This window comes from Gavia stellata, chromosome 13 (assembly GCF_030936135.1).
Source record: "Gavia stellata isolate bGavSte3 chromosome 13, bGavSte3.hap2, whole genome shotgun sequence".
In the NCBI taxonomy this organism is placed as follows: domain Eukaryota; kingdom Metazoa; phylum Chordata; class Aves; order Gaviiformes; family Gaviidae; genus Gavia; species Gavia stellata.
Window position 1 is genome coordinate 9,920,843 of NC_082606.1, and position 24,667 is coordinate 9,945,509.

General features: G+C 40.6%; 2 protein-coding genes across 2 annotated transcripts in view; one reads left to right on the forward strand and one right to left on the reverse strand.

Annotated features, from left to right (window-relative positions):
- Positions 1–110: 110 nt before the first annotated feature.
- Positions 111–9,261, reverse strand: PIGB (phosphatidylinositol glycan anchor biosynthesis class B). Its single transcript, XM_059824183.1, is given in 12 exon segments — positions 111–254; positions 817–997; positions 1,763–1,973; positions 4,273–4,337; positions 5,564–5,775; positions 6,209–6,260; positions 6,692–6,832; positions 7,450–7,580; positions 7,758–7,862; positions 8,495–8,615; positions 8,943–9,090; positions 9,147–9,261. Coding segments are annotated over 12 exon segments (1,626 nt in total).
- A 2,335-nt stretch (positions 9,262–11,596) lies between these two features.
- RAB27A (RAB27A, member RAS oncogene family) overlaps positions 11,597–24,667 on the forward strand; it is a 34,554-nt gene continuing 21,483 nt past the window's right edge. The window contains exons 1-2 of the mRNA XM_059823732.1: positions 11,597–11,678; positions 22,961–23,077. The gene's annotated coding sequence lies outside the window, so the exon portion shown is untranslated. The remainder of the gene's footprint in view (positions 11,679–22,960; positions 23,078–24,667) is intronic.

The window sequence follows — 24,667 nt, forward strand, 5'->3', positions numbered from 1 at the left end:
TTCCCCATTTGACTTACCCTGTTTCAGACTCACTACTCTCTCCGTTCTGCAGTACAAGATCATCTAAGCATAGTACTACTATGCAAAACTTATCTCATTAGCTCCTAAGTCTAGAAACTGATCTTCAGGTGTGATTCATTTCAGTTTTTTCTGTAGACATAGATGTGGCTTCCAACTCGTCCTTGAGGTACGTGAGTATGAAAGACAGTGGCTGTTTTCTCATAGCCCCTTAAAGCTAGAAATGATGATATTTCCTGTAAATGAACATACATTAGTTTCCACAGTCAGAAAGTGTAGTTGGGAGCATCAGAACAGTGTTCCAAAGTCTTCTGAAAACCATCAATTCAACTGTCCCCTGGAAGTTTTATCCTTTATTTTAGTAAAGACTGCTAGAAAAAGAGGTACCTCTCCTGTTTGATCCTGTCGAGTGGATATTCACCTGACAGTGTTGTTTGAGTACGTGAACTTCATAAAAGAATTGAGGGGAAAAGGTACTCTGACTGCAGGCATTTGTGCTTGTCATTGTTGCTTACTTAGGTGTATGGTTCTGGGAACAGACTGTGCATTTGTTTTAATAAAACATTACTTTATGGCATGTAGAATTTGCACAGAGGAGAGGGAATATATGAATGTTAAGTATATATCACTAGAATGGTATCTATACTATATTATGGACTAGAGGGTTCAATTCTCATTTAAGCTGTGTTTTAAGAAGTTGTGGACAACAATTTTCAAAAATCTTAACTGTAACTCTCCCTTAATTTATTTTGTAACTTGACCTCAAAAGTAGTTTGTTTCATCCTACAGTTACCATACCTGTTCTAGCACACTGAAGAATATCAAGTGACTGGGTAATAACGTATCATTGTAAAACTCCTTATTAAGCCAGCCAAGTGGATTAGAGTAAAATACATCTGCTTCATCAATATAGCTCTCATTTCCGGTTAGGTCTGGGGGACACTGAAGGAATCTCATTTTTAGAGGACAGTGAACGTGACTAGGGAGAAAAACAAAACAAACGCTTCAGGATAAACTGATCAGTATCTAAGATTTGAAATGACTCATCACTTAAAGATGCCTCAGTCAAAACCAAAAACGAATAATTACTTTTTTTCACCCAGAGTAATATTTTCTTCCCTTCTGTACTTCATACGAAAGCAAAAGTAGAAGTGGATTTCGCTCCAAACTGCTGTGACTATGTTGTTAGTAGTTCATAGAAAGCAGACTGATCTTGATAAAAACACCATCTGTAACATCAGTTTCTTAAAAAGGTACTTTTCCATATCAGCTTCATTATTTATATCTGCTTTAATGTTTTCTTTACTTGCCAGGATCTATTGCAAACTTTTTGGAATACTGACTTCAGTCACTGTATGTGTAATTATGTTTCCTTACTCTCTAGCAGCAAAAGTAAAGGTAAAATGAATACATTTTGACTGTAACAATTAGTCTTTAGTTTTTCTACAAAAGTTACCATAATGAAGCAGTATGAATTACTTTCAGAAGTCCTAAGACTTACTGCATATCCTCATACAAAGCTATTTTACAAAACCTGAATAAAGCTTAGGTGCTGAATTTTATTCTGTGGTATAAGCATTTGGCTTATTTCCCCTACTTAATCTGTATTAACTGTATGAAAAACCAGAACTCTTCCTGTATACATCTATCCATCCCAATTTATTAAGCTTAGGAAAAAAAATTATCTTAATTTCTGCTTAAGTATATGGATTTTAACGTAGTACACTGTTAAGTATTTTAATACCTGTAAAATGGAGTAGAGTGGCATGGCATCATGATGAAGACAAAAGCTTGTGACTGGTAAGAGTTATTACAGAGTTGTTGTATGTGACTCATAACATCAAGAGAGCCTCGCTGGTGAATCAAGCCTGTATACAGGGCTGGAAGTAGGTTTGATAAAAGCAGGAAAGTTGCTGCAGATTTCTTCCATGCTTTCAGGTGTTTCAAAGAATATCCTAGAGAAACATTTGAGAAAGTTTTAGAGATGAACAAATACTAACAGTTCCACACAGTATTTTTGAAAGTACCATAACTTACTGGAAAACCATTACTCGGTTGATAACAATACCTTGCTTTGAGGTATTTTAATACAGTGTTCTTTCAGTCTTTACTCTTTAAATGGAAATTCCAAGGTTAGATTTTGCCCTTATTAACTCTTGGATTTGACGTGTGATGTTGTGTAAATGTTAAACCCATACTTGTCTTTTGAAGTACAGAAGTACTATTTCAGAGCCAGTGCTTTGTCTCTTTAGAGCTTAAGTTTAATTTCTTGTGGGGGGAAAATAGTCCATTCGCTAGTTTGGATGAGTGATATGTGGCAACTTACTGATGTGTTCTGATTCACACATGTTCAAGTAGAGCCAGAATAAATGGTAACTACATGTGCTTTGGTATGGCTGTGGTATTCTTTTTCTCCAACATGCTGAAAGCTACAGCATTCCCTTATTGTTACTCATATTTGAGCTACTATCCTTGGAAAAGCTTACTCCTCCATCTTTTCCCATCTCCCATCCCTGCATTTCTTGAAGGAGCTAATAATAGGAAGGTACATTTCTCCTGGTGGGAGATAACTGTATAAACCTGTTTCTCACAACCACAACTTAGATGAACCTGGCACAGAAGACAGCTTCACGTTGCAACCAGTCTGGAAACCCTTATTAAGTCATGTGCTTGTCAGTAATTAGGACATACTTTACGCAGCCTAACTCTGTGACCACCTTTACTGAATCACAAGAAACAAGTTAGAATAGGCCTGTTTCAGAAGTCAGTAACAAGTAAGTTAAATTAGTCTTCAGCTGGTCTTTTCTGACAAATTGCAGATCTTTATCTCAGATGAAAACAAAGTCTGCTAATTAGTCTCTGGTTTAAACATGAGTGGAAACATTCTATTATAGGCATTTTTTACTGTTTTTGTGAAATGCTCTTAGCCTATCCTTAAGTGTGCTTGGAAAGGACTTTGAAATTCATGTGGAGTTTTTTCTACTTTTATTTATAATGTTTTGAGCAATTTAAAGACCTCTTTGTAACCACTGAGTTATCAAAAATAACTTCTGTTATTTTTTTTCTTTACTAAAGTATCCAAACAGATGATAATTAGCTCTTGATAAATTGAGGAGATGACCTCCTTCCCTTATAGACATGACAGTTAAGACGGATATTAACAAAAAATAGTGGTCTGATTGGAGTTTTTCCTGCATGTGAGGTAGAACTGGTTCATCTTAAATCTGCTACTGAACTGAACACTGAACTAAGCCAAGACATACTACATATTTGATCTCAGCAGAGAGCAAAATTATTGAAATAAGATTTACTTTTGTTTAGACTAGCAAAACAAGTTAAAGAAAATTATAATTTTCATTGATTCATCTGTTTTAAACTTGTATTTAAACTAAAGCTATACAGCTTCATGTTCCAGAAGTTTTAATCTTCCCTTTGTAACTTTTCAGCATACTAGACTTTACGTTATGACTTACTTTTCCTATAGATACACGAGTGTAGTTAATACCTAGTTTTGTAAAATATAAAATACTTCCTTATTAGGCTCTTTTTTGTGTTTAAAAGAAAAAACGCAGGAAAAAAATGAAATTAAAGTATCAGAAAAGTCTTTGTTAGCAAAAGCAACATGCTTTCCAGTTTAAACTGTGGACAAGTTTTCTTTCATTAATTTTTAAGTTAACCACATCAGTTTAGGGACCTTATTCCTGTTTTAACAAATTCACCTTACTATGCCTGAAGGAAAAAGCTATCACATTAACTGCTCTAGAACTTCTGTGGGAAGTAGCCTCCAGCTCGTGGCTGGTCAAGAATAGACAGAACACTAGCATCATCTACAAACACACCTGATTCTAGAAAAGGATAATTTTAGGTTTTGAATACTTCAGGTTTTTTTGTTGCATACTCAAAGGCATTTGTCAGGCATATTTGAGAGAAGCGGGTGGAAAAATACTACAAAGGACTCAAGGAACAAAATTCAACGTAAGGGTGGCATTGTTAAAAGTTAGGAGTCACTAAGGCAATTTTCATATTTTTTGCAGGAAGTACTTCTATCCATGCTAAGGATTCTCCATCTGTATTTCAGTCACTTGCTGTTCCTCATAGTTTTTTCTTTTTTTGTTCCCCCCCCCCAGCTGTAAGAAAAGGTTAGGCTGGTTCTAAGAATCCTTTGTTAAATACCTACATTGACTATTAACAGTCTCCCTTTAGTTAAAAATTATATACCGGGAAGGTTGCAAGACATGTGAAACCAATGCTTACCACAAAAAAACATGCAAAATGGTAGTACTGGATAGATGAACCTGAATTCTTTATGGCTCAGCGTGCTGTAATAAAAGATATAATACTACAGCGAGAAAGTTAGATGCATCAGTTCTGTTGACAAAATACGTTTTAGAGCATGGAGGAATGGAAGAAAAGCACTTGCATGTACTAAAAAGGTTTTGGCATTGAAGCAGTTTAGAGTAAAAATGCAAATTGTCAACCTTTAAAGAGCATAATGAGTACACTGAAATTTAAGATTATTTGGTCAGTTTAAACCAAGCGCTAATAAAAGTACCTGGCTACTACTCTAGCAGTTAAGCGGTCTGGTTCTTTGACTACTAAATATAGCTTAGGCAGTAGTTCACCAATTTGCTTTCTGTAATAAAATGCAATAAAAAGTGTGGATAGTAAGCTAAGATTCAAGTACACGTTTGTATCTAACAAAGTAGCATTGACTTCTGCTAACATAACTTTATACAGTTTCCCATGCCAACTTTTGGGGATTATTGCAAGACTTGTGTCATGGGAACCAAACAGGTTATAACAAGACTGAGTGAGACAAAAAAGGCCTAAAACCAATAGAGCTACATCCAGTTTTGAGTTGGACTGAAAGAAGAGATGGCTTTTGTGGTCTTGCTACTGTTTTGCTATATTCAGTTACTACTGTTGTCCAACACTATTTATTACTTTTTATTTATTAATTTGTCATATCTTTTCTTGCCTGAAAGTGTCTCTCTTGTTTAATCTAAAGTTAATTCTGATGCTTTAGAAACAGCTTACCTTCTCTTCTACTTCTCAACTTAAAATGAGACATACAGTCCTCTATGATAAATGTTAAGAGCTGTGTGTAGACTTTTGAATGGAGTAAGTTTTAGAGGCCTAAGAACCTCTTGTCTTACTGGGGATGTATTAAAGAACCAAATGAAATGGTATTTTCATTAACAGGCATCTAGTAAACACAGTTTTATAACTAGTTCTATTGTTGCTTAAACACCTGTAAGGTGATTGAGTGTGTTTTTTTTCATTTTCGATTGAATTTTGTGCTTAATTATTTTATTCTTTAAGGGTCTAATCAATTCTAAAAATACATGTTTGGTAATGATACAAGAAGTAGTATTACATAAAATTCTAGAAACTTGTGTAATTGACTGCATTTCTTGGAGTATTTGAATAGTTTAAAGTTTTTATCACTTAATCTGAGTATTATGCTTTTTTGTTCTAGAGAGGACATGAGCTTTGAAAAGAATACAACTAGTGAAAGATAGTAGCTACACTTAGGAGAAATTACCTGTATACCAACACTGTCCAGATCACTGCCATTAGAAAGATGCGATACCTTTTTGGTGCCAGCACACAGCCATGAATAAAGAAAGGCAGATGGGTACCCAAGATGACTGGTAGTCCCTGAGTGAAGTACCAATGCCAAGGATGAGATCCGTAAAATGTTCCCAAATTCTGCAGCACGTTGAATTTCAAGAAGTTCAGCTGAACCAGTACCCACTGGGATATTTAGGGGAGGGGGGGAGAAAAAGTTAAATACAAACCCAAAGTGAAAACCAACAGCTAAATTGAATTACAGAGTCATCACTGGCCTTAAATGATACAGCATTCTCATTCATACTTATGTTTTTTCTGCTAAGACTCATCACAGACTTCCTATATTTAGCAATTAAACACTGAAGTGTGTAAGTTTTGTCATTTGTTGATAACCATTGATTTATTGAGAGCTGAGCATACTGATTTTAAGTGACAGTCTGTCATTTAAAATAACTGAGAAGTCAGTGTCTAAGGGTATATGGCTCAGGATATATTTAGAGATCATAGGCCAGACATGGTCACAGAAATAACAAGTTAGAGAAGGCTAAAACATCCGTCCATGTTAAAATGCTGAAAACCAACCTTTTTCTTGTAAGTCAAGTTTGAAACAACTTACCTCACCAAAAAACACACGGTCAATTATTAAAGAGGTTCCTACTGTGACCAATCTGCAAAAAGGGAAAGTTGGTTGCACTGATATTGCCTGAATTACTTTTGTATCAGATTCTACTCTTCTCCAAATAGCTGTCAAAACTCCCTGAACAGATATTTCTAATCTTTTTTTGAGATTATCCATACTCATGGCCATTTTACAGTGGCCAGTTGCCATCACCTGGTATCCTTGGCACAATCCCAGATTAAGCTGGAATGCTGTTCATGTCTCATCCTTATGAAATTTCTCCTAGTGTTTTTTTTTGCAGCATATCCATTAATCTAAAGGAAGCATGCCCCTTCTTCAAACTTGCGCAGAAGGACCCTATTTTTTTCATTGTTTTTTTACACGAAATCAGCTTTTTTGGGTTGTCTGCCTTTGTAGTGGTAAAATCAATCTTAAGATATAGCTATGCACAGTCATACTTTAAATTCAGAAAGAACTTACCCAACTGGAATGCAGTTGTGTAGGATAAAGTCTGCTTTCCTCTGTTCTTTCAAAAAATGACTGAAGACCAAAGGTATCCATGGGATAACAGCAGTGGGACGAATAACAATTGCAAGTGCTATCAAAGCTAAGTATTTGCAACTAGAATGAGGGAACGTAAGAAAACCAGAAGTTTATCAATAGGTTTGGTCAATTCTTTTGCAGACAGTGACATTTCAACAATTTAAATACTGTCATGTCTCTGACCAAAAGTTTTTCATCGTGCACATAACTTTGATTCTCTCTGTGCAGATACTGTTTTGCTTGAAAGACTGCCAACTATATTAATTGCTTTATTAGCAACGGAGTTGCTAACTAGAAACGCATAACTTGCTTTAAAATAGATAGCCGATAAAGAAAGTTTTGACCACAAATTCACCTATGTCTGAACCCAAACAAGCATTTGTTATCTTTTTTCCAAGTTACCACAAATTCTAGTCCTTTAAAGTTTAAATTAAAGTTTCCCATAAAGTGATACTTCGCGTAAGGGAACTGGAGAATAGTCATTTTATATACAGCTATTATCATAGCTTCAAAAAAACGTTTAGAGGAAATACCACAATGCTGTTCCCACCAAGATCTGGAGTTCTTGCTACATGAATGAGGTGTTTCTAGTTGCCTTATATTTTAAGACAAAAGTTAGCATTTTAAACAGTATCAATAGATTGGTGTTTTCCCAAGCCAAAAATTATCAGTACTGTTAGTAGAAAGTTTCTCACCTGCTCCCCATCTTGGAACCTTTTATCGGATAGTAGGAAAGAGCAAAAATGGTAAGAAGCGTTTCCATGGTGTTTGTTAGAGTTCTGGTACAGGAATACCATGTAAACCAGGAACACAGCTGGCAGAAGTACTGAAAATGATTACGAACAACAGGATGCACAGGGAAAAACGTTAAAACAAATTCTGTAATTTTAAATGAAGGTGGTAATTCTTCAAGGTGTGACTTACTATCATTTTGCTGTTGTTTACACTGCAACAGACAGTGTTTATTAACATGCGTAAAATTTTTTCAAAGGCTGAGACTCACCACGCACTTTGCTGTTTCTGCATTTTCAAGGTGTCGCACTAAAGAGTAAAGCTTCACATCAGCAAAAGCCGCCAGCGCTGCCTGTGCAAGTCTAGGGACCCATATCTGTGTAAGCAGAGAAAATTTTACTTGCAACAAACCTGTTAAATTCCAAGTTCAAAGAGAGGACTACTGATTTAGTGAATGACTGTTCAGACATGAAAACAGTAAGTAAGTGAATTAGTGAATATTCTCTACAGCTTTTTACTATTTTTTTTTTTTAAATAGTAAGATACTTTGGTAAGACTAATATTTCTGCCAAAACAAAGAAACTCTGTAGTTCAACTGAAAGTGTTCAGAAATTGAAAGTAGCATTATTTGCCATTTATCTCCAATAGAAGTCAAAAGGGGCTGTTGTTACGGAGTTTAGTACAACTATATATTATTAAACACTCTGGAAAGCTGAACCACTGAGCAATTACAATGTAGCGGCAAGCAGTATCAGTATGACACTCAAGGAGATTGGAGGCCAAGAATAATCCCTCCCCAGTCACAGGCATCAGTACCGTGACTGGAGATCTACGCATGTTCTCCACCCATGCAAAACACTTCACTGAGGTCTCGGTGCTCGTACATCTCTAACTGCCAGATTCAAGGCTTTGTATTTTACCTGGACAACGATAAAAATACGCTGGATTTAAATACAATGCTTTTAAATTGAGTTTTAGTAGCAGATGAGTTCTTTTGATTATACTCACCAGCAGCTGAACATCATCCTTAGCCAGCAGCTGTAAAGCTTTGTAGATGCTTGCAAAGATCAGTGGGTATGAGTAGCCCCTTAAGCCATTTGCCCATTCCCAAGTCAGGTGGCCATAATTATTAATATTAAGGACAGATCATGAACAACTGAGACAAAAAGTTCTGTTCGAGCTGCGTTATCCTCAGCCTCGTCCGGGCCGCGACATTGGCCCTTGTGGCCGTACAGCGGTGGATTTCCGTCCCTGGGTAAGCTGGCGCCTCGCGGCCGCGCACATCTCCTCCCGAGCGCTGCTCCCACGCGCGACATTGCGGCCGCGACTCTCGGGTCGCGCCGGGGCGGTACAGAACGCGGGAAGCGGGGCCCGCTCCCCTCCGGCCCGCAGAAAGCGGTGGCGCGAGCGCGGGGGCCGTGGGGCACGGCGGAGCGCGCACGGCGAAGGATATTTGAAGACCATGCGGTGCGCCACCTCCAGCGACTGCCAGTACTCGTCCGGGACGAAGCTGGTCTGGACGAGGAAGCAGTTGAGCGTCCGCAGCACCACCGCGAGCGCCAGCGGCGGCGCCGGCCCGCCGGCAGCGCCTGCGGAAGGGAAGGCTGTCCGTCAAGGGCCCCTCCGAGGGGCACCCCCCGCCCCGCCCCGCCCCGCTTACCGGCGGCTCCGCCGGGGGCGCTGTACAGCACCGACCGCCGCTTGCGGAGCCGCACCGCCTCCGGTCTCCGCGCCCGCGCCCGGGCTCGCGCCAGCAGCCCGCCGGCCGCCTCCATCCGCGGGGGCGGGCCTCCGGAGGCGGCGGCGCATGCGCGACCTCACGGCCGCGGGGACACCGCCGGCACTTCCTTCCGGTCACTCTAGCGAACGGGAGGTCTCCGCTCTGTAGTTTCCCGTCTCTCAGGTGAGGGGTGCCGGTCCTGGCACGGCGCTGCTTGGGGCCGTGGGGCGAACTGGTCCCGGGGCGGGGAGCGCCGAGCTTCCGGCTTCCGTCCCCGTTCCCCGTCTGGGGGCGAAGGTGCCGCCGAGGAGCGCGGAGAGGCCGCGGCGCCTCGCGCGTGCCTGTGGGCGCAGGTGCGGCAGCGCCGTCTGCCGGCATGAGGGGGCGGCTGCCGCAGGTGGCGCTGGCCGTGGCGCTCGGCGTGGCCAGCGGGTTCTATATCTACCGGCCCATCTTCCAGCCGCCCGGGCCCCCCCAGCCCCCCGAGGGCACGGCGGGGCCGCCGGCGGACGCCGCGCCGGAGAAGAGGCCCTGAGGGAGTCGTGGAAGCCGCGCCGCTGCCCTGGCGCCGTTCCCCGGTACCGCCTCGCGGCCCGGACCTCCGCGCCTCCCGTCAGAGGAAATGGCGCCCAAGCCTCTCACGAAGTCGGAGCGTTCGTCGCCTGCCGGGGAGCGTCCCTTCTGCGCCGTGCGCCAGCCGCGGCCGTCCCGAGCGGCCTCCTCTGCAGCCCGGCCCTGCTCTGAAGCGATCCGCCATCAGAAGATGAAACTGCGTGCGTGTGTGTTTGGTACCAGCCTGTAGAGACATGTTGAAATATGTATAAAATTCTGAATGTTTAAAGGTACGTCTTCACATCTAAGCTTAAATAACCACCAGGGAACTGGAAAAAGAAAGTCACTGTTGTAAGTTACACTTCGTGGATTGTTTTGGATTGCCTCCGATCTGATCCTCCAAGTGATAAATACCATTTTTATCTACTTGTCACGGTTTCAGTTCTTAATGCTTCAGTTCTGTTGGGAATGCAGTTGTACTGATGGCTGAGAAGGGAACTGCACCCAACTTTGGTGTCCTTGGCTTATATTCATACCTGTGTGTGTATACGTATGTACACACATAGACATATGTACACACATGCACATACACATCTTTCATTCCTGAAGGAATGAGGCTTCAGTGACTATTTAATAGATAAGGTCGCCTGAAAGTCAGGTTGTACTTGGAGAAGTGCTTCAGCATGTAGCTCAGTAGGACGGCATTAGTCCTGTAATAGGTGTGGATCAGTCTGACAAAGAGAATGGAATCTGAGACTCAAGGAAAGCAGATCAGTAGATATTTCAAGACTTCAGTAAAGCCAAAAAGAATCCAAAACCTGCAGATCTTGGGAGGAACTTAATTCACATTTTGGGTTTAACACAGAATCTTGTTTGGACAGCATGAGGGAAGAAATCCTTTCCCTGGATGTGCTTTTATTTAAAGCCAGGAATGACATGACAGCTGGTGGCAGTGGATGGACTACAGGAGCCAAGACGAGAGGAGAGCAGTAGAAGGTGGACTGGGAGGTGCAGTTGAGTGCGCGATAAATCTAGTTTGGACATGAAATGCCACAAGTCTGTGATGAGTGCAAACACAGAAGAACTGCTGTGGTGACTCCAGCAGTTTCCTTTGTAAACAAAGACCATTATATATTGAAAAGGCTATTTTAAAAAGGTGTAACTGAAGTCTAGTAGGCACTTCCTTTGTAAGCATAATGGCTGGAAGTCTGTCCGTAAAGCTGGCAGTTGATTTTGAAAAGTCTCAAGAAGGGGGATGTCTGAACTGATGCAGACAGATGCAACGGAGCTTAAGACTGTGCTTGCTGAATTCTGGGGGCTGCTGGGTTGAAAGTGGGTGTATTGAGCAGCTGTAGAGGGAGCAAAGAGGAGGTACTTTCCCCTTGCCAGGGAGGGTAGCCAGCAGGCGGCAGAACCAACTCCCTGAATCCACAGTGGTGGACGTTACCTGGCACCGCCTATTTTCTCTTCAAAACCCGTTTTGTCTCTCATGAATTTTTATTAAACGGCCTGTGATCTTTCAGGAAAGTGAGGAGGAGTCCGACAGAAGAGCCTGCCTGTTGAATTAAAAATGGCCTTCTGAATTTGAGCAAGGGCAGTAGCAGGAGGCAGTGCCTGAGCAATCGCGTCGTAGCGGCGCGGCGCTGCCCTCGGGCACTCGGCGCTCGCCGCAGCGGACGCCCGTTTCGGTGGACGGAGGGGGGCCGAGCCCAGCCACGCCGGGGCGGTGCTGCCCGCCCTGCCCAGCCCAGCCCTGCCCGCGGCTGCCCCGCGGCCGGGAGGGGCCGTTCCCGCCCCTACCTCGGGCCTTACGGGAAGTGATGTTGCCTTGACGGAAAAGGCACGCTTGCAGCCCAAAAAAGGACAGGTGCGGAGGGACGCGGCGCTGCGGGAGCCCCGGTGGCTGGGGGAGGCGAGCAGGTAGGAGGGCAGCGAGCCGGGCTGGGGGGCGGCGGGGCGCGGGTCTCCTTCTGCCCTGTCACCCTCCGAGGGGGCCGCTGCAGGAGGCACGGGGCGGGGGGGGTGCTTCCGAGAAACGCCTCGGCTGCAAAAGGAGTTAATAGATAATCTCAGGACAAGTGTTTTGGGCAGGGAGCTCGAAATACTGGGGAAGAGGCTGATTTGCCCGCGCTGCAGAGCCTGGGGAGCGGGCCAGTGCCACAGCCCGCCGGCTGCGGGACCCCCCTCTGACACAGCGGGAGTTCAGAGGGCGCACCTGCACAGCTCCGCAGCCGCCGCCTCCCCGGCCGGCGGGGCGGGCCGCTGCTCCGGCTAACGGCGTGGGGTTTTTAACGAGGGGGCCTCGTTCGGGGCATCAAAGGAAAAAGCCTGAAGCCTCGGCCTTTCGACTGCCCGTGCATGTGCTTAACTTTACAGCTGCTGCCGTGAACACGGCTGCACAAATAACCCCTCTCAGGCCTTCACATGTAGCAGCTGTAAGACCGGCAAGTTTCCCACAGCTCAAGACATGCATTTCTTTCGTAAAAAAGAGAAGTGGATTGCGTGTCTGATTTAAAAAAAAAAAAAAAAAGGCCTTTAAAAACGGTAAATTGTTGAGGGAGCAATATAAGTGTGTTTTATCTGTTTAGCCAGAACTTAAATCTTGTATTTGAGTATCAGCAGATCTGTTGCTTCTTTCTGAACACTGCGTGTTTGTCTGACAGAGTCTGCTTGCTGAGGGGGTTCAGGAGGTCCCTTCAACCTGATTCTCAATGCTTGGGCTAAACTAACGCTTTGATGATCTTGGATCTAAAGAAAGCTAAATCCGTCAGAAAAATGTCTTGGTTTTTCTAGCTCTGTAAGTAACTAGATTATATTAATACATAAGTAGTATTTTTTATGGTGCTAGCAAAGTATAAAGGACATGCCTAGAACTGTCAGAAACACCCAACTTTAATTTTATCTCTCCTTAGAGATGCATCAGGTGTATTTTGAGCTTTCTGATCCTGTGACTCCTCAAACACTTTCCCTAATGATTAGTGCTTATGAGTTTTTCATCAGGATAACACATATGTGTGTTTGGAGTTGGGAGTTCTGCAAGGTATTATTGGCAAGGTGATGTTTCTCTATGCCCATAGTTTTTATTGAAACTCTACAAAACATTTATTGATTTCCGTGTGTAAAATGCATTAGTGGCACTAATTCGTTTCCAGAAACTATTCTGCCTGCCTTTTCTTGGAAATTTATTCTTACATAGACTTGTCTTCTCAGCCCTTGTTTCTTTTCAGAGACTTATCCTACTTTTGTGACTGTTCCAAATATTTTCCAGCCAGGGAAAAGCATATAATAATATGCATTTCAAATGTTGATACGTAATTGTAGGAATAGTATTTGTGATGCTAAACGGGTGTCTCAAAAGCATGGTTAAAAAGATGGAAAATGTACAGCAAGTTCCTGTGTTTCTAGTTCAGGGTTCTAATTTTACCTCTATGTAATCTCTTGCACTAAGGAGTTCTCGGTGGGGAGAATGTGCTACAATTTACACTGTCTTATTTTTGCAGTTAATAAAATTCCTCATCTGCAACCAGATATCTAAAACCAGACTGTAAGTTTGTTTTCATCACTATCGTTAAACATGGGAACACATTATTTTATCACTTGACTACACATTTCCTTTTCTTTCAAAGAGAAGATTGGTGAGATAAAAAAAAAATTTAAGCAGCTTTTGGTATTTACAGAAACAAGTATTATGAGCAGTAATCCTTGTGTGTCTTCTTGTCGTGATAGTTAATCATCAAATACTCTCTTCTGTACTCCATTGCACATATGATCTGATCCTGCAGATAGTTAAGTTTGTTCTTCAGTAATTTCGAAGGGTTACTTACATATTTATAGCTAAGCATTTGCTGGGCTGGGCATGTCAAGTGCTCAAGGACTTGCTTTCGCTCCTCTTGTCTTGCAGATACCACTCATGCTGGAGATACAATCATGTTTACAGAACTGACTTCAAACATGGCTGAAAAGTTGTTTAAGTGCAGCATGGTTTAAGAAATACTTACCTAAAAGGCAGCTTTTTATAGCAGAAACACATTTTTTTTCTATTTATACAAATACATTCCCAACCAGTCTCCCTCTGGGAATAACATCTGGTTATGAGATTTCTTTTCCTCACTTCTTTTTTGGTCGTCTTAGTCTGAAAAGTGCATCCCTCTCAGGAGGCAGGACTGACTTGAACCACATTAAATCAGCTGAGATCATACCCTTTTATCTCCAGTGGAGGTAAAACCATAGTGAATGAGAAGTCCTAGCCCCTAATTTCTTTCCTGGAACATCCTTATATTGTTTTGTTTTCATACATAATATAACAGAATTTACTTTTGATTATCGTAATAAGTAGTCTCAAGGTCTGTGATTTATTTTCCAATCTAATAAGCTTTGAAGATTAAATTTTGGCATCTAGATTAAAATATGACATATAACCAGCATAATTTTTTCCTGTGATGTTGCTGTGGGGTTGAAAATACTCTGATATTTGTGTAACAGTTTTGCATAGAACTGGGTGTTGGAATCCTTTTCACATACTGGCCAGCACTTTGGAGCTGACCTGACAAGTTCTTCCATATTTTAAACTACTGCAGGGATAAAAAAACCCTATAAATGTCCTTGCTTTTATGGCTCTGAAGATGGTATCAAAGTGTAAACCAATGCAGTGCTGTTTTCCTGAGTTTGCAAACCCATTTCCCATAGCTGTTCCCTTTCTCTGTGTCTGATACTTTTACTGATGAGAAATGGGCAAGACTAAACTGTATTAGATAAAGGCACTTCTGGAAGACAATGTAAAGACTGGTAGTAAGGTAGGAAAGGGGCAGGAAGCAGCAATGAAGATGCAAGCTTAGTAGGAGAAGTACAGCTTTTCTAGAAATTTGTGGTTTGCAGTGGAAAAAAAGGAGTTGGTAGATATATGAGCAGTGTTTTTAAATTTAAATTTGTGGGCACTTGCAAATAGTATTTTGAAAATCACTCTACACTTCTGCAGTGATTCTTTGTGTAAAAGAGTTATGTGAATGAAAGGACTGTAAGGAGTATATCTAGCTGAAATATTTTATATGCAAATAAAAGACTGGATGGGGTATAAGGTCAACTGCTATACAAATCAGGTAGCTGATTCCAGATTAACTTTGGAGTTTGTGATTGCAGTTTTGCATCTGGCCGTCTTGCTGCTTGTGTGTACAGCTATCAGTTGAAAAGGTAATAAAAGGATAAAGGAATAAATAGCAAAATAGTTAAGTATTACTCAAGATTCAGTTTTTTTCCTTTCAGGTAAGGTGAGCTCCATGGGTAAAAGTAATGCCTTTTATTAGACCAACTTATGTTGTTGGAAAGGGTAGGTGAGTTTTCAGGTATGTAAGTCCCTTTCAGGTTTGAATTAGAAACAGCAGAATACAAAACAAATTTGAAAACAATTGATACATGATTTTTATAGTACTTTCGTTAAGCATATTAACCCATGGGGCAGCATATGTCATTAGATGGTGATGAAGGTTCTCTTTTAGAAGTACTACTGTTTTAAAGGCATCCTCCCATTTCTAATTAAACACTTTAAAATGGCAGTGCTGTCACAGTAGCTGCTATACAACCATGAAAGTGAACAGCATGTGCTCTCCATAGTCAACCAAGTTTCACTCTGAGGGCCTATCTCATAATTTTCCTAACTGTTAGATACTTCATTTGGTTCTCTTAGCTGCTCAGTCAAAGAGCTGTAAGTAAAAAGGTTGCTCTATGAACTGAAAAGGGAGAAAAGAATTCTTTCCAATAACGTCCTTGGGGAACGGGAATATTTGGACTAGACTGAAGATGGCTATCAGTGATAAGGACTAATAAAGCATGTATGTTGGGTAGGAGGAAAAGAATAGTTGATTCATTTTTATCACAAAAAATGCAAGTTTTCCTGTTTTCTTGTGTGTCTTCACCAGTCTTGAAAGTATAATGTTTCATATTAGTACTTGCTGAGGGAAGTTATATTCCTCCTGCAAATCGTTTCTGATAATTGCATGACTAACATGGAATGTGATGCCTTTTGAAAACTTCAGGATATCACCCAAAGCTAGCAGTTGTCGGAGTTGCTGCTTGTGCTGTAAAACTGTTTTATGCAATGTTTGCATAAGAGATGAATTGCTGTTACAGTTACTGCCAATGGGTGGTGCTTTCCAAGTCTGCTTTGAAGCCTGGCTTACATTCAGAGTGTGGATTATAGTAAAAAGTTGGATAGTTTGGTTTGGGGTTTTTTTGTTTGTTTTTTTTTTTTTTTTTTTAAATTGCAGATGTTAACCATAATTCGTCTCCCCCAACTTGTTTGGTTCCAAACCAGACTTCATGCATTCATGCATGACCAAATGTGACCCAAAATACAGATACCAGGTTAGGTTCTAGCCCTGCTGGTATCACCCATTTGCAACAGAGTGTTTCTCATCCAGCACTTTAAGATCCTGTGCACGTAACAGCACATGCTCCGCTGACTTTCTCCTCTAACAATGATTCAACTTGACAGGTCTTTTCTGCTGGGGCATGAACTGTCTGGCTATACTTAATTTTTCCATATTCTTTCTTGCATCAGAATAGTGTCAGGATAGACATCTCTGTACAGAGATGGTGTCATCCAAGTTTGAAGATGGTACTGTCTGAATTGCGTTGTATTTCTTCTGAATTTGATAGCAAAACTCCCATAATTTTAGTTTGGATAAATGTAGCCCTAAGTTGGAGTTGTTGAAGTAGTAGTTTTTAAATGTTCTTTAGCTATGAAGTAGAAGACGTGACTATAAATCTTTATTTGACAGTTTTCTAGAATTGTCAGTTTGGATATAGCACGCAATGCACAGGACAGGGCCTGAGATCCTGCTGTGTGTCAGTAGAAGCAGGCTTTGGAAGACCTATGAAAAGAGCATGCTGCAAAAGTAGAATCATGCTTTCTAGCAGGTTTAAAAACAAAACAAAACACAAAACCCCCCAAAATTTGAACTGCTGATACAGTGAATCTCAACTAGTTTTTATTCTATTAACTATTTATTTTTAATAATAGATGTGCTTAAATTTAATTTGCTTTTAAATAGAAAATGTCTTTAAATCCAAATTGAAAGTAAATGTAAAATTGAATGATTGTGGCAGTATGTGCTGTGGCTAGCCTGGAGCAATGCGTGTACAACTTGGCCAGCTAGTGGGTGCCCCTTTTAGAACTGAAAAACTGTAACTGCCAGCTTTCAGCGGAGGCGTGCATCTGACTCTTTCCTTTATCCCGCGGCCAATTTTTCACAATGTGGGACCTTCTTATCTTTGTGGCTTCTTCCCCTCTGTGAAGGAGGGTTAAAACCGATCAACAGGCTCAAATGTTCGGGGAGAAGGCAGAAATGAGAGAAATCCAATGCCGCTGCCCCTCTCTCTAATAAACAACTTTGTTTCCTTTAGGAAATGAGGCTAAAAGGCATGTCCTCATTTCAGCTTTGTTTTTTGCATTGCAATTTTTGAGTTTTGCTCCAAGAAGTCCTTATTGCATTTGCAATCTCCAGTGTGATGTGTTGAGCCTTACGGAATTTTTCTTCAGCCTAGCATCCTGAGGGATCACAAGGGAGCAGTAACATTTTTCTTAATTGGGAGTCACACAGGATGTGGAATAGGGCCAATGGAACTGAAAGACCTACTTTGCTAATGTACTCTGGAGCCACCACCTTTACAAGCCCACCCATTCCTCTTGCACACTTTGAAGGACATAAGATCAACCAGTCAGGTTAGTCATAACCTAGGGAGTCACTGAATAAATGTGGAAATGAAGGAACTCCGATGTTAATGATGTTCATGATTTAAGAAATGGTAGAAGGGAAAAATAGGCATCACAGGTGTTTAATTAGGTTTCATATGCTTCATTGCATGAAAGATCGAACAATAATATAGGACAAAAGGAATACTTTTCTGTAGCTCAGAAGAGGCATGCTTCTATATCTGTCAAATAGTACAAATAACTACCCTTTCAATTTTTCCTCCTGAGAGCAAATTTAAACTGGAAAAGACACTGTTACCAGCTTACAGGGGGAATGAATGACCACTTGTCCAATTAAGTAGATTTACAAAAGATGTGAACAGGGTCTTCTTGTGCTGGGAAGGAAGCCCAGCTGTGTCCAAATTGGAACTCTGCTGAGATCAGTTTTAAAAAGCAGTGTCTTTTACTTAGCAATGACATACTGGATCAGGTAGTGCAAAGAACAAATGCATATCGATTAAGCTTAAGCATGAATAAAAATATCAAAGCAACATTCAAAACTATTAATATTATAGGATTGTGAAACAATGAAAATCCTTTCTGAGGAAGCTGTAGTGCATATGTTCCTTTACAGTGGTACAACAGCTTCCTGTAAAGCTACTACAGTTTTTAATTAAAAAAAAATACACTTAGTCATCAACCCTTTTAATACATAGATAAAGATCATTGATCTAAAATGAGATTTGTAACTCTTCAGACTGAAGATAGAGACATCAGATTATTAGCGTGCTTTTATAGCTTCTTACCAAAATGCAGAGACACTTCTGTCTGCATGCATTACTGTTCTAGGTGCTCTCTTCATGCAATCAGGCACCCACTTCATAAGTTTTACAAAACGTGGAACCAGCATAAATGTCACAGAAGAGCTGTAGCATGTCGAGTAATTAATCCATCTTTAGGTTAAATATTCCTCTTTTGAGTACAGATGATGTAATTTGAATAGTATGAATGTTGCCAAAGTATCGTTTCCTATATGCAAAAGGATCAAATTTGGTCATTTCAGTAAAAATGAATAATCATGTTTGTTTTTACCCTAATACATTTTATTACCGTTTTAAATATAGAACTTTTTATTCACCGTTTCTTGGTGTCTTAACACCTTGTACATGGACGCTGTACGTTTTTGTGTTATTTTCTTTCTAATATTTCAGAACTGTAGTAAGAGAGAGAGAACTTGATTCAGGAATTAAATTTTTTTTCCTTTTTCATTCAGATCTGGATCAAGCACCTACACTCTTGGCTTTGCCTCAGGATAAACTGTGCCTACACTGACGTTAATAGAAAGTGATGTGGGGGCAGTAAACTTGTAGTTCAACAGAATTGACAAATCAATTAGATTCGCTTGTTTGGGATAATTTTACTAGTCTTTTCTGAGATATTAACAGGTTCTTCAAATATAAGCAAATTTTATTTTGGGAACCAATCTTTTGACGTTTTTCCTATGAAAAAGATGACAAGAGTTTTCCAAAGTGCTGGTGTTGAAAGCCTAATTGCTGGGAAGGATTTTTGTCTTTAGGCAGTATGATGATCCATGAAAACAAAATTGATGCTTTTAATTTGTCAATTATTTTAGTGTTAATAAAGAGACCCTGATAACTCTCAGAAGTTAGTCATCTAGAGCCTCTGTTGGAGGGGACTATTTTTAAGAAGCTCTTTTCTGTGTAAAACACTACTGACCTTAAACATACCAATACTTTATCTCTTGCAATGCTGAAAGAAAGCTCTGCCACCATTACTAGAAACTGCCTAGATTGGCTTATAGTTGAAAGAAAAAAACATGAAAGTTTTACTTTAATCTACAGCATTACTAAATATTTAGCAGATGTGTCTTTTGGGTAGCAGGAAGGCCTGCCTGACCTACTTTCATTTTAATCACTGAAGGGGTATTTAATAATTTGATGCTGGCAAAGTTCAGCTATTACATTTCTGGTGTGAAAGCTGATCTGAGTGTGGGTTGTCTTTTCTTTCTTTTTTTCTTGGAGGGGTATTGGTGAGAGGAAAGCAGAAAAAAAATCAATATAAAGGATTTTGTCTCCGCCTTTCAGGTCTTTTTAGTTCTGTCTTGAGGTATTGGCGTGTTACTGCATTTATGGACTGTTGTGGCAGTAAGTAGCAAGCTCATTCACATGACAGCTGGTCAATTTTCCTTTGCAGCACATCCCATCAGCCCCTCTAATTTTTTCCAGAGTGTCTTTTCGTGAGAAGCTGACTTTCTTCCAAGGAAACAACTATAATTCTGTCTTACAGTTGTGGGAATCTGCCCGTACCAATTAATATGTTCATATTTTGCCTATTTACTTTTTTCTCACTTCTTTTTGTATTTTGTAGGGTATTTCTCTCACTGTGAAATAATAGCTGTATAGCATGTGCTCTGGCTCTTCTTGAATTTTGCCAGTGCATATATGAATCAGTTCATAGGCAGTGTGTCCCAGTGGCTGCTTTTCCTCCTCTTGCCTTTTTTAAGTTTCCTCTTTGATTGCCAGTGGAGGTTTTGTGGCACAGATAAGATTTGTGGACTCTAACAAATAACATTACCCTTGGCTGCCTGCTGGTTGGTTTTCATTTCATAGTCTTGCAGGTCATCTGTTGAATGCATGTGTAAAAACTATGGCTGTTGGTAAGGGCATGGTGAGTTTTTAGTGTGTGTTGGAAAAAGCCGTTAACTGGTCAGAGTGCTGAAGAGGAGACCTCCAACAGAATTGGGTAATTGAGGGGTGGCGAGAGTGGAGGCGGTTGACACTGATGTTAGGCAAGTTCATGGCTTTTGGCTTTGAAAACAGAGATGAGTTGTTCTGGAGCATGATCTGAAATGGGCTGTTGCCAGATCCTCTTCTTCCCCTATTTCTGTCTCCAGTGGCAAATGTCTTAATTCCTGCATGAACCATGGTCAGACAGGTAACAATCCAGCATTTTCTTCTGGAGGAAACACCTGCTACAGGACAGTTTGGACACTTGCAGCTTGTCCCGACAGCATGGAATGTATGAAGGCAAATATTCTGATGCTTGTGGTGAAGAATGCTCACAGTTTCAGAACTTCACTGGTGTAATTTTGATCCCCTACATAAACTTGGAAAATGTCCAAGCTCTTATAACCCCCTAAGACTTGGGTAGCAGCAAGAGGAAGGCTTACCTTGGGCTGGCTGCAGTGGTTCCTGTTCCAGCTGCTGCCATACTGTTTGCATGCACTTCCTGCCACTGCAGTAGGGTTGGCTCAGCTGTTTGTGCAGCATTTGCTGAGATGCTGCAAATGTGTTTATTTAAAAACAGATACTGTAAATAATGAAACACTGGTGTCCTCCCAGTTGGTAAACTGGGGCCCTCTGTTTTGGTACTAACTCTGCAGTTTGAAATCAACCTAACTTCACCCTTAGAAAATAAGCTTTATTTCAGCTGTACCTTCCTAGCAAAGTCTTACTGTTCCAGATAAAACCCTTTCCTGCAACAGGGAAGTGGAAATTGGTTGGTATTCCTCACACCAGGTTGGTAAGAGGAAAGTTAAGAAGCCTCATTTTGTACTGAAATCAAAAGTTGAAGTCTGGAAGTTATTTATGAATTGCTTTCCCCTCAAAGATGGCAAAAATCTTACAGTGTGGAAGAGCTTGAACTCTGTTTACATTGCTTGTTGAGACTTCCAGACAGGCAGTTTGTGTTCAGTGTGTGTAGCCACCCCCCAGGGCTGTTTGCAACATGGCAAGAGAGATGTTGCTTTGTCTGTCAACACTTCTTATCCTGTTCCTCCTTCTGCGCTCTGGAGCAGTTACCAGAAATTCTTGGGTGCTTGTGGTCTGAATATTTCCTCACAGTAAGCAAATGTGCTGGTATTGATCAGGGAAGCAGTTAAAGATTAAAAATGTTCACATTGCTGAAAATTGAACACAAACTTTTATATTGTGTGTGGGAGCACAAAAAGGGACTTCTATATTCTTCTGAAACTGGTGGAATTTATAGAAGATTGGAATGAGCCAAGAATGGGTACAGTTTTAGTAACTATAACCTGTAGCAAAATGTCAAAGAAATGGATTTTAGTTAAATCTGGAAAAATGCTAAGGCAGGGCATGAAAAAGTGTTCCACCACAGAGAGTTGTTTGCCAGCTCTGTTTAACAGAACTTAGATGTTCACTGGGGAATGGGCAATAAAAATTGCCTTGATTTGCAAGGAAGGAGGTGAGACAGTTGAGACAAGTGAATTAAGGAGCTTGTGGAGTTGTTACTGGTAGATGAATGCATTAAGGATAGATTAAATGTTGTGGCAGGCTGTCTGCAGCACTTCTTAAATTATAAGACTGGGGAGTAGTCTTAGAAATCTTCTTAATTTGCTTTCTTACTTCTCTGCTCTTGAAATGCTATGAGGAAAGAAACTGAGACAAGAAAGGGTTGTGCAAATCAACCCGTCTTCTGTAAAAGCTCACATCTGCTAAATCTTACATGGTGAGTGCAAAACTCGCTTTGTCTACACCTTTCAGTCCTCTACTGTTAGCATCTGTAATGTCAAGAGTGTTTGTGAGAGGGGATGAGGCCTCGTGGTGACCACAGGCAGCTGTGTGGTTCCTCTCTTACCCCTTGGACCCAGCGCAGGGACCTCTGTCCAGCAAGCGCCTTGTGCAGATGCCAGTGCCGTAACGTGGCCAGACACGTGAATCTGGCTTGTTGGGTGTCTGTGTTAACAGGCCCTGATGAATGAACTCGTTCTTGAGGAAGAGTTGGTTTACATGTTAAATCAGTAACTTTATTTCCTTGAAATTATTTAGGTATGTAAAATGTATGCGTATGTCTTTTAGGATTGAGGGAGGGGCTTGCAGATTTAGCTGGAGTGGTTCAGAAAGTTTCTGGCAACATCTTAACTCTGGTCTTTTGTTGGAGCTCGTTGCCATCAGAAGTGGTTCAGCAGAAGGGGCTGGGTGTGGATGCCCTCAAAGCCCTGGGTACTGTTGCTGCTGCCCACCCAAATCCAGTTCCTTCTCACCTGGTCTCACTCAGGTGTCTTTGTCAATTTTGTTATTGGTAACTTTTTTCTGCCATCTGTACAAGCATAAAATAAAACCATGCTCAAAACTGAAATTCTCCATTAGGTTTTGCGAGCATTTGGTTCTCACTGTGTTTCATTATAATAGACTACTGTGTTTGCTGTATTTTATTCTATTTTTTTGTAATGAAACATACTGCAACTTCCTCCCCCTATGACAAGAAGTGGAAGGGTCAGTATTTTAAGCAAAGGCTCAATGTTTGTTACCTAGTTTAGGGAGATCTAGTTAACTACGTTGCTCAGTTTTAAAAGGAGGCAAAGAGATCACTTGATCGGTCAGCAAGACCACATGACAAGCAGCTGAATGTAATTAGGTGGGTAGGGTGGTTGTGTGGGGCTGACAGCTTTGCGTGTCAGTGCGAATTTTAGAGCTATTATTCTGTACTACACGATTTTGTTTTTATTTTCTTTCTCTGCTGATACTACCTGTAGATGAGAAACGGCTCTCTTGGCGTGACTATGGTATTCAAGAGATCTGAACTGTGTCAAGAAACTCATCAGTGAAGTACCCTTGGAAAACTACAGATCCATTTGCGCTGTTAAGCTTAGGTATGTAAACACTTTCTCTTTTTTATTTATTTTCGTAAGATTTATTACATTGTTTTCCTTCAGCTGACAGTTATTGTATGCCCACTGTTCCTCTGTTAAGAACTTGGAAACAATGTTGCTGTACTTTTGACAAACTGCCTGAAATATTTTGATTTTGAGAGACAGTTCAGCATTGCTGCATCTGCATGTTCTAGAGGGAAAGGTAAACTTAAAACTGGGAAGTATACTGTTTTATGTAAAACATGGGCTTTGGGTTTAAATGACAAAACCGCAGCTCTTTGGTACATCTTTGGTCATCGCTTTTCACAAAGATATCGGTCAGATTTAAAGACAAACCTGGGTAAGTTTATCAATAAAATTAAAATAAATGACTGCAGTGACCAGCATCTGGCTTCAGTAACCGTAAGATGCCCTTTCTGGTCCCAAGTCATCAACCTACATTTCCTTCTGTGTTAAGTCAAACTTGTTCTACAGTTAGAAGGTGGAATTAGACCTTTGATAGTAAAGTGTACCGCACAAATAACGTTTCATAATACAGAACAAAGTGACTCAGTATTTTTAAATGTTGTACCGCTTGAACTTTTCCCCCTCTATTTATTCCTGTGTTCTCATTAATATATAAAGATAAATCACACTTAATAAAACAGTCCTTTAGAATGGTGGGGGTTTTAACTGGGTTGCACACCAATGTGTTTGTTCTCACGTATACTAAATGTATTGATGATAAAAGGAATAAAAATGGTGTGTTGCACAGTCTGTTGTTTTTAATTAGCGAAAGAAATTGAACTGCAAGGAACCATGAGAGCTCATCTAGTTCACATTCATTGTTCATCATATGGTAATGGTTTCAATCTTAAAATTAATTATGGTAAAGGCAATATGGGGGTGGGATGTTATTACTGTGTTTTGTATCTTCTCTGGAAGAAACTTAAAACGTATGTTCCCATCTAACTAGGTCATTCCTTGCCACCCCAAGCATGAGTTTGTAATCGGGCATCCTTTCTAGCCCACGTGTTTGCCAGCATTTTTCTAATCATGGACCAAAACTCCAGTTTTTGTAGACTGTATGTAACCAAGGAGGAGTTGTTCAGAGAACAGAAAACAGTGTTCTCCACTTCTGTGGGAAGGTCACAAGGTTTTCCCAGGGTTTTAATTGATGTCTAGCATAGAGTATCTTAAGATGACTTTTCTAGTCCTGATCATCACACCTTGACCTGTGTTTTTGAGAAAGTGACAAATTCATAAATGTAGTTAAATTGATATATTTTCTTGCTGTTTCTTTATAGGCATCCTCAGCGTATGAAAAAGCTTATATAAAATAACTGGGAGGAACTAGTTTTGTAGACATTGATGCTTGATTTAGTGGGGGTTTTTTTCGGTGCTGTGCTGGCTGGGTTGATTGTCATAGTTGCTTCATTGTAATTTACTGTTATATAATGCTTTTCAATTACTTTGCATTTTGAATTTGTGTCACAGAAACAATTTCTAGCACATTTTAGGGTAGTGATTTCTAATAGCCTACGTTATTTGAGGATTAAATTTTGATAATGGTGGGATTCTGTTGTATAGAGCAAAACAACATTACAGCAT